This window comes from Pygocentrus nattereri, chromosome 15 (assembly GCF_015220715.1).
Source record: "Pygocentrus nattereri isolate fPygNat1 chromosome 15, fPygNat1.pri, whole genome shotgun sequence".
NCBI classification, from domain to species: Eukaryota; Metazoa; Chordata; class Actinopteri; order Characiformes; family Serrasalmidae; genus Pygocentrus; species Pygocentrus nattereri.
The window spans coordinates 3,852,559-3,867,100 of NC_051225.1; the positions used below are offsets into that span (position 1 = coordinate 3,852,559).

General features: G+C 41.6%; 2 protein-coding genes across 2 annotated transcripts in view; one reads left to right on the plus strand and one right to left on the minus strand.

The window, feature by feature from the left end:
• The first annotated feature begins 1,980 nt into the window (after positions 1-1,980).
• LOC108441295 (kelch-like protein 24) lies at positions 1,981-4,819 on the plus strand. Its single transcript, XM_017720746.2, has 3 exons — positions 1,981-3,029; positions 3,321-3,729; positions 4,088-4,819. Exons 1-3 carry the CDS (start codon positions 2,018-2,020, stop codon positions 4,392-4,394), a joined length of 1,728 nt encoding a protein of 575 aa, XP_017576235.1. The 5' UTR covers positions 1,981-2,017; the 3' UTR covers positions 4,395-4,819.
• Positions 4,820-8,095: 3,276 nt separating this feature from the next.
• cers4a (ceramide synthase 4a) overlaps positions 8,096-14,542 on the minus strand; it is a 33,654-nt gene continuing 27,207 nt past the window's right edge. Inside the window, exons 9-11 of the mRNA XM_037545403.1 lie at positions 13,354-13,460; positions 11,317-11,473; positions 8,096-10,625 (exon numbers count right to left, since the gene is read on the minus strand). Of these exons, the coding sequence (XP_037401300.1) occupies positions 10,431-10,625; positions 11,317-11,473; positions 13,354-13,460 (459 nt within the window). The 3' untranslated portion in view covers positions 8,096-10,430. The remainder of the gene's footprint in view (positions 10,626-11,316; positions 11,474-13,353; positions 13,461-14,542) is intronic.

The window sequence follows — 14,542 nt, forward strand, 5'->3', positions numbered from 1 at the left end:
GTTAAGTATTACATTACATTTAAGTATTAAGAAGTAAATTAATTATCTTGGCTCAGTTTTGAAAAAAGGTACACATGCAAGTGCATCAAAATGCGACGGATTTTGTACCACAGTATTTGTTACACATGCCTTAGTAAAGCAAATACCACAATACCTCCAACACGTTCTACGCTCGCTTTCAGTTTCTTGCCTTGTAAGTTTTCTACTCAAGCATTCAAATTACAAACACATTTTAAGTGATGCTTGTGTTCTTGGTGCTGTCTGTAGGTGTAGTTAAATGGCTTATTTATTTACATTGCAATGCTCAACCACCACTATATATAACATGAAGAAAGGTCTATTTTTTTATTCATGTTTTTCATTTGTGTGAATGTTTTGGGGTGAGCTTATTTTTGAAATTTTAATGTTTTAATTCACTTCAACAGGAGGATTGAATGGCTTGGAATGGTGGAGATATAAAAGATTCACAGGGCTCTGAATGCTACTGCATGTGTGTTTTCAACTGTCCCAAAGAGATATATATATATATATATATATATATATATATATATATCTTTTATCCTAAGGGAGTTTCTTTCTTTTTTTAACGAGTGTTACATGCATCAATAAGAGAAGGCTGGATGAATGGATGTAATGGTTGTATTGTCTCGGCATTAAATAAATAGCTTGTACAAAGCTTTCGGTTTTGTCTTATTAAAAATTCTGAAGTTGGAATTTAAACAGACGTTGCACTTATCGGGCATAACATTCTGACCGCCTCCTTGTTTCTACACTCATTGTCCACCTTATCAGCTCCACTTACTGTATAGCTGCACTCTGTAGTTCTACAGTTACAGACTGTAGTCCATCTGTTTCTCTGATACTCTGTTACCCTGTTCTTCAGTGGTCAGGACCCCCATGGACCCTCACAGAGCAGGTACTATTTGGGTGGTGGATCATTCTCAGCACTGCAGTAACACTGATGTGGTGGTGTTAGTGTGTGTTGTGCTGGTCTGAGTGGATCAGTCACAGCAGCGCTGCCGGAGTTTTTAAACAGTGTCCACTCACTGTCCACTCTATTAGACACTCCTACCTTGTTGGTCCACCTTGTAGATGTAAAGTCAGAGGCGACAGCTCATCTGCTGCTGCACAGTTTGTGTTGGTCATCCTCTAGTCCTTCATCAGTGGTCACAGGACACTATTCTCAGTCCAGCAGTGACACAGCACTGCTGTGTTTGATCCACTTGCACCAGAGCAACACACCTCATTTGAATGTGTCAACATACATGTAATACGTAATATAATATTATGTTATATGTAGCATATATGTGACAGATTGAAAGGGAATGCATAATTCCATCATTGAGATGTAAACCAGTTCGTTCAGTGTGGTTTGGTGTGAAATGGTTGATTGTAAAGACTGATTTCTTTACAGTAGTGGTGATAGGAACTAGGAGTCGCCATGACTACAACACAAATATAGACATTTTATTTATCCAAAAACACCAGTATAAACCTACATGTATCTTCTGAGTTTATGTTGATGGTAAAATAGTAGTAAAAAATAAGTAATAATTTGTGTAATAAGTTTTTGTGAAGGAGAATCATTAAACTCTTCAGATGTCTTGTTCCTGTCACCACCACTGTGAGCAGTTCTGATTCAATTAGATTCTCCAAAACGGAGCATTTTACATCAAAACACTCTGAATGACTTTGTGTGAACCTTAATTTAATTAGGTGGAAACTTTGAAACATCAGTGCAATTCCCCTTTGAAATTTTCCTGGTTCTCTGACATGTGCATTGACAACTGTGCAATCCTTCTTAGAAGTATTCCACACGTATATATTATAAATGGACAGTGTTTCTGAAAATTAGGGTCCCACTGCTCTGTTTGCATCTATTTTAAGCCCTTGTTTTTCCCCTGCATGCTGACCCCATTCCCATGTGGTGTCAGTGATAAGCTAGAGGTGGTTATAAATACCACAGAAAGCTGTGGTAGCCTAAGCGCTGAGGTCAGTGGAGGGTGGGTGCAGAGAAATGGCCTGTGGACAACAGCAGGTAGAGAGCAACTGCCCAAGTATTGGGAGTGAGAATGGTTTGTTCAGTAAAGCCCAAGATGTTGAGGAAGAGATCCGTGAGAAGATCTGTGAGGAGATCCACAAGGAGACCCGAGAGGACAGGGACAATGTAGTGCCCGATGCTGTCCTCCAGGTGGAGACGGAGTCCTTCTTCGTAAACCGTGAAAGACTTGCTCAAATGAGTCCCTATTTCCGAGCCCTTTTTTTCGGCGGTGGTCGAGAGAGCAGCAAGAAGCACATTGAAATCAAAGGTTTAAGTATGGACCACTTCCGCAGCCTCATGGAATACATTCAAAGCTTCAAATTGCATCTCGACAGGAAGAATGTCTTGGGAATTCTCGAGACAGCCAACTTCCTTCAACTGGAGAAGGCCAGGTTGCTCTGCTGCAAGTTTCTAGAGAGGGAGCTGCACCTCAGCAACTGTTTGGGCATGATGGCCTATGCCTGGCAACTGGGCTGTCTGGAGCTTTATGCTGCTGCAAGGGAAGTGGTCCTCACCCACCTACCAGCTGTAGCTTCTGAGGAGGACTTCCTGCATCTCTCTAAGGAGACTATTGCAGACCTTCTTGCAAGTGATGACCTTTTCATTCCAAAGGAAGACCTAGCCTTTGAGGTTACGTTGCGCTGGGCTACCTTTGATCCTAGCCGGGAGGATGACTTCCTGGAGTTGATGGGGCTGGTCAGACCTGAAAGTTTGAGTCTGCCGTACATCACAGATCTATTGACCAGTATCAAAAGTTCGGACCCTCGTGCCAAACTCATCTGTAAGCTCAATGATCATCTGCCTGCTAGCTGGACTGCGGGCAGGTCTGTTCCCAGGACTCACTCAAGAGAGATGCTCTTCTTGCTTGGTGGATCACATGAACAGGACCAGCAGTCTCTCTATCAGTTCAATCCACGGAGTGGAAGGTGGCAGTCATGCCCACCCTTGCAGAGGAAGTGCCTCACACAGTATTCTGTGGCAGCAGTAGGTAACAATCTTCTTACAGAGTATCTAGCATTATAATCCTGGCATGAACCTAACCACCAATCTGTAGATCTGTCTATGGTTTTATATATGCAGTTGCTATATTGGTCCAGTGGCGCCCAAGCTTGCTCCAGGAGAGATACCTTACCACAAAGTCAATCACGTACTAACATTAGATTGTACACCAGATTGGGTTATGTTAGGTTACACTGGACCAGGAAAGTACTTATGGAGCAGGGCTGAACTTCTTAGCATGCACCACTTCAAACTGACCAACGGCATCATCTTCTCCAAGGGGACAACGTGGTGGTGACTGGCGGCTACTTCCGGGAGGTTCTCTGGTACAGTGTGGACTGGGTACGGATTTACCAGTGTGGCAGCGAGCGATGGGTGGATGGCCCAGCTCTGCAGAAGTCCAGACACAGCCATTGCTCGATAGGCCTGGACTTCCAGCTCTTTGTGCTGGGAGGCAGCACGGACGAAAGACCTGTGGCCGATGTGGAGAAGTTAATGTTGGGAGCAGATGACTGGGAGAGCGTTAGCCCCATGGTACGGGCAGTGGAGAGGGCAGCAGTGGTCACCATGGGCTCCTACATCTATGTGGCTTGTGGTCTGGATGAGAATGGAGAAGTGTACAGTGGCATTCAGAGGTACAAGGCAGAGGTCGATCAATGGGATGTGGTCACTTACTCACCTTTTCCACGGTAAGAAAACAGAACAAAATAAACCACCAGTACATTTCAACAGAAGTATAGAGGTATTAATGTGTTACTGGTCATGCTGAAAGCTTTTGGAGTACTTATTTAAAGTTTCAGACACGGTTAGTGCCTGAGAACCCTCTGCGTTCTTGACCCTGATCCTGGCGTACTCATATTCTGACCAGGAGTGGGAACCGTTGTTCTATTGGAATTGCTCCAAAGAACTTGTTTTATGGCACCTTCATTTCTAAGAGTGGTCCTCATACTTTAAATACCAACCAATTAGGTGTCTACATAGTTACGACTCTTATATTATGAGGGTTATGATGCTTGTCTCCTGTTTCTTTTTATCATCCACCCTCAGTTATGACCTTCTCGCCACTGAGCTCAACGGTGCCCTCTATCTTCTGGGAGGTAAAGCTCTGCGCCTGGACATCGATACTGATGAGTGGACTCTGCTGGAAGAAGACAGTCTGGACAGAAAGTTCTTCACTGGCTGTGCTACTGTGAATGGCCAAATCTACCTGATAAGTGAGAGGAGGATTAACAAAGTCTTGACAAACATGATTCTGTTGGATCCCTACACTGACATGTGTTTAGAAATCGATGATGCAATTCCATGCCCTGTACCCATAAGGGGTTGTGTCACAGTACGTATGACAGGCAGGTGAACCTCAAATGTCAAGCAAAGAAGAGACTGGACTAGATTATTTACTATTGTATGCAAAGGGTTGCACACCCCTGGTCAAAGTATGTTTTGTTGATTTTTCTAAGTCAAAATAAGTTACGTGTCCTCTACAGAGGTCAAGCTTAATATAGTATTTTAATACACACTTTCTGTTTATTTGGTGAGTTTAACCGATATATTAAATTCAGAAAATAAGCAGTAACTGTGCATTAAAAAGTGTGTTTTCTGTAGATCAGAGCTTTAATTGAAAATTCAATAGGGTCCAGTCAAAGAAGATATCCTCAAACGAAGGTCCAGAACATCATGATGTTTAACTTGCATCATGATTCAGTGCCATATGCTGTTTACTGAAGTAGCCTAGCAGGTATATCAACATCTTATACAGTCAACAACTGAATGTCCAATCAAATAAAGTCCAGTTCAGTCAGATTTCAACATTTACTGCCAGTTTTCTCTTTTGAGATCACGTCATGTGGAATAACTTCCCTCTGACTCACTTTCTTCTCTGACTGCTGTTTCTCGCCTCGTCCCTGCCCTGTGTGTGTCACTCTCTCGAGTCTCAGAGCTCATCGTAATGCACAGATCTGATTGGCTGAGTAGCGTCACGTGTGATATTTACAACGCATGCGATTGGTCTGTGAGTCTCCAGCCACTAAACTGGCACCATAATCACTAGAAATGTTATGTCGATTAAAACAGGACCACCCAGTCGAAATCAAATAATTATCCATGATTTATTGCTTATAAGTCCTGGTCCACATTGGACAGGGTCTGGGTCCGGGCACAGACCTCGGTCCGCATGTTAGTGACCTCTGCTGTGGAAGATGTACAAAAGTTACGCCACATTTAGAACTTTGTTTTTCCCCCAGTATGTTGTGACTGTGCCTGCATACTAAAATGTTGATGACGCTATTACTCTACAACTCACTAATTTGTAGGAAGCTGTAAAAAATGAAGAAAAAATGTTACGTGTTCAGAATGATGAACAGAGCTGTAGATGATTCCATAATAACTGAGAAAGCTGTAGAACAGTGAGAATAAGGTTACAGCTTGAATGCCTTGCATTTGTAAAGTGATCATCAACCCCTGAAGCATTACTGTAAAGAGATAAATTCTATATGTTATTTATCATGTGGTGTTCCCAACATCTTAAAAAGGTATTCCATCAATTTTTCACAGTTTTTCCGTCGTACAGTCATTCATATGTTGTCATTCAGAGTGCTTTGGTGTGAGATGCTCTGCTCTAGAAGAGTTTAAGCTGCTTTTCCACCGTTTACAGGCTTTAACGTCTGTTTGGGGCTGTTGCCATGGTAACGCTGAATGATGGTCGTGCGCTGTGGAAGAAAAAAGCACAGATTTAAGAAATGAGGCTTGTAATGTGAACGTACCTAAAGTGACTCGGTTCTGATTTGAACAGATCAGATTTGTGTCCACACAGCCCTGAAAACATCAGATCTGAGTCACATGAGGGCAGAAAAATGTGAACGCAGCCTAAGATTCTCTACAAGAAGTCATTTCACATCAAACGACTCGGAATGACTTTGCATCTCAGAGGCTCAGTAAAGCAGAAATAAAAGTTAGGTATCCCCACTTAAAATATCTTCAGTCTGCACTGCAATATATATCACAGATTGTCATTTTGTATCATCTCTTTTGAAGAAATCAATCACCAGAATGGATGTTTTATCACTTTTGTATTTATTTATGCTGGAGTGAGTAGAGAGAATGAGTCTGGAGTTTGTGTGACGTGAAAAATCACCACTTGTAGTTATGAATTATCTCCAATATACTTATCAGTAAACACCTTGTCTGGTATCATTACTAGTTAGGGACATAATAAATGCATCAGCAGTGAGTAAATCCCCACAAATGAAAACATGATTCCTTTATGCAAAAGCAAATCCATGCAAACAAGTCCATGGAGAAAAGGAGTACATGTACATCAAGCATCTCAGAGAATGACCATCCAGGACCAGCCCTGTCCAGCTGACCTGTGTCCAGCACTGTTCTCTAAGACGTTTCATACATACATGACCCTGCAGTGTAAGACAGTGGTATGGAGGCGTGGCTCGCAAACTGAGGGCTCAGTGCAAAACGACGCCAGACAAGCCAAGTGAGTGCCTGAATTTACTTGATTCGTCACGATTTAAAGCTATTACATCAACAGTTATTGCCAAAAGTAAGTAAACTTGAGAATCAGAACTGTGTTGGTATGTTTTTGTTTGTGTCTAAATGTTGTAGACACTGGAATCAAGTTAATTCAATGCACTTTTCCAGTGAGTCCTTCACCAAATGCAACCCAAGCACTGTTAACTAATCGAAAATCAGGCGGTCACTATAGATGGTAGACAATACTTTTCAGAAATGTGGCTCAGGCTAAGGTGATATTAGACCCTTGCAATATCAGTAAAGGGGAATTTCACTGCCTTTTTAAAATTTCTGCATAATTAAGTGGTTAAGATGTAAACAGAGTCATTCAGAGCGGTTCGGTGTGAAACGCTCTGTTCTAGAGAAACTTGCCGAGTCAGAACCGTTCACAGTGGTGGTGATAGGAACCGGACGTCCACCTCTAAAAGCTCCCTCACAGTTTTTGTGATATTTCTGAGAAACGCTGTAGGTTCACAGATGGTTTTGGATGGTCAATTAAATGGATATGTTTGCATTGTAGACACATACATATCATAGCTGTCCAAAGAAAAACATGTATCTGCATTTTTTTCAATTTTTATTTTTCTACACCGTTTGACAGCAGCAGCTGTTCTTTAAACTGTGTGATAATTTCATGTTGAATGGATAGTTATGCTTCAAAATTGCTAGAAATAAATAAAAGTAACTGCTTTGCATTGACATACATTAAAAGTAAAGAATGTTTTTGCCCTCTCCTGTAAAGTTAATTATTTATTAAATTTAATTATTTGAAAATTCCTTTTGTCCTTTAGTATTCATCAAAACGTCCTGATGAATGGATCAAGAGAAACAATCCAAAAATACATGCTCCATTAGATTCCACCCAAACGTTAAAAATGTTTTTCCTTCACTTTTAAAGTTACCATTTCGGAGATAAAAGATTTTGTTGCAGCAGTGATGATTTGTCGCACTGCGCTCCGTTTCCTGTCACCACCACTGTAAAGAAATGTGTCTGTTAGTTTCTCTACAATGACCCATTTCACACCAAACCACCCTGAATGACATTGTTCCCTGCTGAAAAATGACCACTGGAAACCAATAGGAATAAAACCTAATGGTTTTACTTTCTAATGGTAAACCAGAGGCATTCGGAACGTTCCCAGTTAGACACGCCTGATTTACGCTGTGACCTCAACCCATTAAAATAACAAAGCACATTACAAAACTATCAGAAACCAGCATAAACACTTAATGGTTGCTTTTTTTCCGCAGGGTCTACATTCCAATGATTGAATTCAGCAGAATGATTTTAAAAAATAGAGGAATTCCCCTTTAACCCTTGTGTGGTGTTCAGGTCTGTGGGACCCATTTTCAGTGTTTACCAAAAGAAAAGATGATTTATTATTATTTGAACCTCAAATTCTTGTCCTTCGCTCATTTTCTGTGAAGAACATATAAAACAACCCATTTTCAGGGTCTTCACTCTGTTCACCCCCCACGCATTTATATTACACATGTGGTGCTGGGCTGAACCCCCAGGGAGTAAAAGAACTCTGTTCTCCTCCTACATGGCCTGCTGTTAATGTGTGTGTGAGGGAGGGAGGATAACATGGACAGGCTGCTGACTGGCTATAGCTGCTAAAGGAGAACCCAGTGCTGGACACATGATATTTTAAACATTTGTTATTTCTACATATATTATTATGACTCTATTGATTTAAAAAAAAACAAAACAATAATGCGGTGGGTCCACCAGACCACTGCGTAACAAACATCAACACCACACAGGGGTTAAAGAGATTGTTTAGGTATAAACGCTAAACATGAATGGAAGGGGCACTGAAGGTGGTGGATTTTGTCCAAACTATCCCTTTTAGGGTCACTGTGGGAGCACCCGTCAGAGTCTAGGGGTACACAGACTCATTACACAGTTTTCACTCACGCCTCACTCCACCCACTGAAGTCACTCTGGAGAAGTTCCTCCAGCAGCTGGACAGAGTGAGGGAGTAACTAAGGTGCGCAAAGCTAATCTCCTACTAGTCGAACTCTTTCGCCAAGTGGTTTGTGCTTAAAAAGGTGTTTTTGCAAAATGGTAATTATGTTCAGTACAGTTTATTTTTAACTTTCATTTTTAATAACCTTTTTATTTTTATTCAGTATGTCGCTGTTGTCGGAACAAAACCTCTTATCTCCAAAATGGTAACTTTACAGGAGAAGGAAAAAACCTGCTTTACTTTCAATGTAATTCAATGGAGCCAGACATTTTTCCAAGTAATTCTGGGCCCTTTCTAGAGATTCTTTCATCATAAAATTCCCGTACAATGTGAAGAGCAACAGGCCTTTTCAAATGATGCCATAAACTGGAAAATGACAAAAATGGACATATGAGGTTTTCTTCCGACAGCAACCGATATCCTTTATTTAACAAGGAAAGACCCTTGAGATTGAAAACAGTGACCCGGTCAGTTCCTTGGGAATTAAGACGGCCAAAAAAAGATTCCGATTAGGGTATTAAGATTGAGAGCAGGCAAACTGCTCACATGAGGAACAGATTATGTGCTCACGAAGAAATCCTTTGTAACCAGTGTCTGATTCAGTAAGGCGATCCGAGCTTCGCGGCGCAGGCGCTGCAGAACGCCTGCACGGTGCAAAGCTCTGTGGCTCATAAACCATCCATAATTCATGACAACCATTTTCTCAAGAGTGAGAACGCTGCCAAGACCAGCCGTGGAGTGCCCAAGTCCATCACTAGAGGGCGCTGTGAGTCTTCCCAAGTAGTCAGTCGCCCTCTTTTAAAGCCGTGGAGACAGAAAGGCTGCTGCATAACCCGCGAAGGCAGGTGGATACTCAGAAACAGATGCATGATGCCATATCAGAATTACTGTAGGAGAAAATCAGCAGCGAAAGGAATGAAAGAGTCCAGGTCTGAGAAAAAGAAGACAATTCGCCTGATTATCATCTGCCTTTTCTTCACTAAACAGCAGCTGAAATATATTAAGAAATTAAATATATTAGAATATATTGTTCCCTTTCTGTGACTAATTTACTATTAAAATACATCTGACTTTGTTCACAGTAAATGAGACACCTTTAACGTATATAGCTTTACCTATATGGTGTCTTAGTGTTGAGTTTTTTCTTTCCTTGATCGCAAACCACTCTACAGTTTACAAAGACGTCATTAATAGCGGTCAGTTAAAAGGGGAATTCCACCAATATTTCTGCATAATTCACATGTTAGGATGTAAATGAAGTCATTCAGAGTGATTATTACACTTTACAATAGATTTGAGACGAGATTTTGGCCTAAAACAAACAAAGAAGGGCGTTATAAGACAAAATAGCCCATAAGAAAACCTTCTTAATCACTATTTTACCAACAATACATATTAAAACTGAATGGTTCCTTGGTTTCTTACCACCAACACTTTAAAGACACGGGCAAGTTTCTCTATGTTGAACCGCTTCACATCAAACTGCTGTGAAGGACTGTTTACGTCTCCTCCATTCAATTCAGCATTTTGAAAAAATGGGTGGAATTCCCCTTTAACCTGGTTAGAACTGCTATAAGAGTAATAAAGAGCTGCTGTCATGTACCGTCTGAAGACAAATACCTAAAACAAAATGTAATACACCAAACCTGACATCTATTTTTTAGTCCACAGGTTTGAAAGATGTCGATCAAAAAAGTCGAATGTGCTTTTTCTAAGAAAACCAGTATCAGCGGCCACAGAGGATGGACGACAACTTCTGCTATAACGATTACTGTCCTATAGAAAAATGTAGTATATTGAAAATACGTTGCACTTTAAGTTTTTGCAACATATTCCAATATATTTCATCTTCATACGGACAAAGACAGCCTACAAATAATACGAGTAAGTGAGGGATACTATCTGGCTTTGGGCATTCTGCTGTTTATATTCCTCTGCTGGTGGGTCAGGTTGTTGAGGACACAGTTGTTGGCCAGCGAGACGAGTCTGGAGTTGAGGGGACCTTTCCTCTGCTCCCAGCAGCTCTTCTCCTCCGCACCATCTCCCTCTTCCTCTCCCTCACTCTCCTCATCACTCCGCTCATCACGTTCCACCTGAGCAACACGATACAAAACATCACTCCCTCTTCTGAAACAATACACTGAAAAAAGCAACCCAAGTGTACAGTGTATGTATGTAATGTTTCTCTGATACTTTGTTACCCCCTTTTACCCTGTTCTTCAGTGGTCAGGACCCCCATGGACTCTCACAGAGCATTTGAGTGGTGGGTCATTCTCAGCACTCAGTGTGTGTTGTGCTGGTCTGAGTGGATCAGACACAGCAGTGTTACTGGAGTTTTTAAACACTTCAGTGTCGCTGCTGGACTGAGAATCGTCCACCAACAAAAATATCCAGACAACAGCGTCCTGTGACCACTGATGAAGGACTAGAGGATGACCAACACAAACTATGCAGCAGCAGATGAGCTGTCGTCTCTGACTTTACATCTACAAGGTGGACCGACAAGGTAGGAGTGTCTAATAGAGTGGACAGTGAGTGGACACAGTGTTTAAAAACTCCAGCAGCACTGCTGTGTCTGATCCAGGATGCTTTAACTTATTTTCAATGAAGGCAAAACATCATTTCAACACATGTTGTCTGACATCTGGCAGCAATTCTGTTGTTCTGTATGTAATACGTTTCAATCATGTGGGAATGATGCACACGTCTGCATCAGGTAAATTCAACGCAGCAAGAAGTCAAATAAGAGATAACATGTCTGGAGAAATTCAGGAAACTTCTCACTTTGCCCAAGAAGACAAATTTGTAGACCATGCGGAGGATGAGGTAAGCCCAGAAAACGTGCAGCGCCTGCAGCACCAGCAGCAGAGCATTGAAGAAATAATAACCAGGGAACGGGTCGAAGAAATCCAACGACTCCACGATAGTTGAGTAGACCACCCTGGAGAAGAATATGAAGGAAAGAAAGGGCGAAAAGGATGAGTCAAGCCAAATGAACAAAGAACCTGGATAGTGACTGAAGGGTTAAATGATACCTTTTCATTTATTTTCAGATCAGAATTGGGGACTTTTACCTTCGCAATGTTTTACTTGTATCCCTGTAAGAACTGCTTTGAGTAACTACAATGAAAAGTCTGATATAAACAAAGACGAACTGTTAGTATGAATTCTCAGATCTGCGCAGATAGTAAAAACTGAGCCAGACAGAATTTCATCTTTTTTTTTTTTTTTTAAGAGAACTGTTAGAGAATATGAACTATAGAGGATACTTGTAGTAGGCGGGGCCAGACAACAACACCAATCTGAAGACTGCACTTGCATTGGTTTAGCAATTTAACACTAATAATGAATTCCAATAGTAGTCATATCACTATAGTAATAGCAATTTCTGGCCAAAACACAACACCGATGTATTGTTTTAATGACCACAGCGTAACTATAGACACTTTCTCTTGCCACATTTGTGTATTTACAGAAAGCAAAACTGAATTGCATGAGTATTTACAATGCCCACTTATACATTTACAGCAAGTGAAATAAATAAATAAATAAATAAGATATTGTATGCTTAATAAGGATGCAAACCATTCTATGAACCTTCATTTAACACTTATTAACAATGGTGTAGTTTTTAATGCAATTTTGAACGACTGCAGAACAATCAGCTCAAATTGTGGTGATGCACTGATCACTTTCTAAAGAATCTTAATCAGATCTAAACGGAATCACTGAAAAAGTCAGAGACCTAATCACCAAAAAACGGTCACTACTTGCAGAGAGCACACATGCACATTGGTACAGAATTAATTCAACCCATCATAAAGAAGCACAAGGTGAAAAACGTTTATTTGAATGGTCCTGACCGTGATACAGGTAGGCCCAGTGGGTCTGTATGTGTGTTTAGGTGAGGATTTTATACAATGAGAGCTTAGCTGAAGTTTTTTGGTCCTTTTTTTCACCCAATTTTCTCCTCAATTTTCATCAATTCTATTCTAAATAGCTTGGTAGTATTGAACGATGGGGGGAGGTCTCCTCTCCCCCATCACATGGTATTACCAAGCTGGGAGGGTGAAGATTTCCTCCAAGATGCCACTGCATCATTTCAAACTGCCGCTACTGCAATGTCACTGGAGCTCAACATGCTTGGAGGAGAACACACACACTTTCTAAGCCGCTTGTCCCTCAGGGTCGCCGGGGGGGTGGGGGTGCAGGATACACCCTGGACAGGTTGCCAGTCATCGCAGGGTAGACACACACACACACACGCACACACACACACACACACACACGCACACACAATCACTCACACCTAAGGGGCGATGTACCAATTGGCCTGACTGGATGTCTTTGGACTGTGGGAGAAAACCAGAGAACCCAGAGGAAACCTACGCAGATACAAGGAGAACACGCAAACTCCACACAGAGACGACCCCAGTCGCCCGGCCGGGGAATCAAACCCAGGCCCTCCTTGCTGTGAGGGCGCCACTGTGCTGCCGCTTGAGGAGAACCTTCCTACCCTCCCAGACAAGGTGAACTCTTGAGACTCCCGGAGAAGGATGGTGGCGACATCACTCGGGATCAAACTTGCGATCCCCTGACCACAGGGCCCAACGCTTAGACAGCTGTGCCATGTTCGGGCCTCAGTAAGAAACGAGTTGGGCCACTTCTTGGGCCGCTCCACCGCTTTCCTATGGTCCACATATGATTGGCTAGGCGATTATAGGTGATTGTGGCTTACTCAAACCTAAGTGCATGGAAAGGCAGGTGTGCTATTTGGCAAAGACGGAAAAAACTCACTGATTTACGCAGCTGACAGCTTACCTGCTCGGAAAGATGACGAGGCGAGTTACGAGGAAAACCACGGCGAAGAGGACAAACAAGCCGTCACAGGTTTTCCTCCAGCCCGCGTAGTTAAACATCTTAGCAGACTGTGGGTCAGAACAGAAAAGAGACTCTGAAACTCTGGCAGGTCAGACTGGCGATGGCATCAGTGCAGGAGAAAACATGAGTGACATAATAAATAACGAATAGATTCTGCACTGAAAAAAGAGCTGCACTGAATTGAATTGATTCAAACGTCATTTAAAAAAGAATGAAATATATATCAACACAATTCTGCCTCGTTTACTTACTTTGGCCAATAATTGTGAATTGTAACATTTGAATCATGTTAATTCTATTTATTCTTTTCTTCTGAGGACCCCCAAGGATGGCTGTTAAAGGAAGATTCCACCAATTTTTCTAAATGTCTGCATAATTCAGTGGTTCAAGTGTAAACAGTGTTATTCAGAGTGGTTGGATGCAAAATGGTTCATTTGTAGAGAAACTTACTGACTCTGATTTCTTTACAGTGGTGGTGATAGGAACCAGGGGTCACCATGTCTACAACACAAATGTAGCCACTGTATTTACTATTCAAACAATGTGATTATTAATGACATTAATGTTGATGATGGTAAAACAGCGGTAAATCCTAAAACAAACGAGAAAAAAAAAGTTTTGTTTGGGGACCACTTTACCTTCATGAATCCCCCAACCATGAATAGATTAAAATAAACTGATTACTATAAAATTTTATCCAAATAAAAGAAAGTTTTAGGCCAAAACATTGTCTCAACGCAATGTAGCAGACATTCATGACCATTTCATGCGATAACTTTCTGTGATGTAGCTGTCAGAGGCGTTCAACTCTTCGGACGTCTGGTTCCTATCACTCTCACTGTTAACAATTTTGACTTATAAAGTTTTTTCTACAATTAAGCATTTTGCACCTAACTACTCTGAATGACTTTACTCTGCTACTCCAAGGCTGGCCTAACCCCCAACTGCCACTGGAGACTCCCACCAGGCACGAATGCACACGTTATGAACGTCCACTGCAGCTGGTTTGTCATTAAAGAGCTTTGTAAGTGTCAAATTCACAGACCACTAATGACAACAACAAAGCAGCTTAATTAAGATTAAGTGACCCTTATTAGTCCCACAACTGGGAAATTTCACCTCCGCATTT

Excerpts from the sequence above, each read along its gene's own strand:
- LOC108441295 (XM_017720746.2), top strand. The coding sequence starts at position 2,018 with ATGGCCTGTGGACAACAGCAGGTAGAGAGCAACTGCCCAAGTATTGGG. Across the intron at positions 3,030-3,320 it reads GTATTCTGTGGCAGCAGTAG|GGGACAACGTGGTGGTGACT; the intron begins GTAACAATCTTC and ends ATCTTCTCCAAG. Across the intron at positions 3,730-4,087 it reads ACTTACTCACCTTTTCCACG|TTATGACCTTCTCGCCACTG; the intron begins GTAAGAAAACAG and ends ATCCACCCTCAG.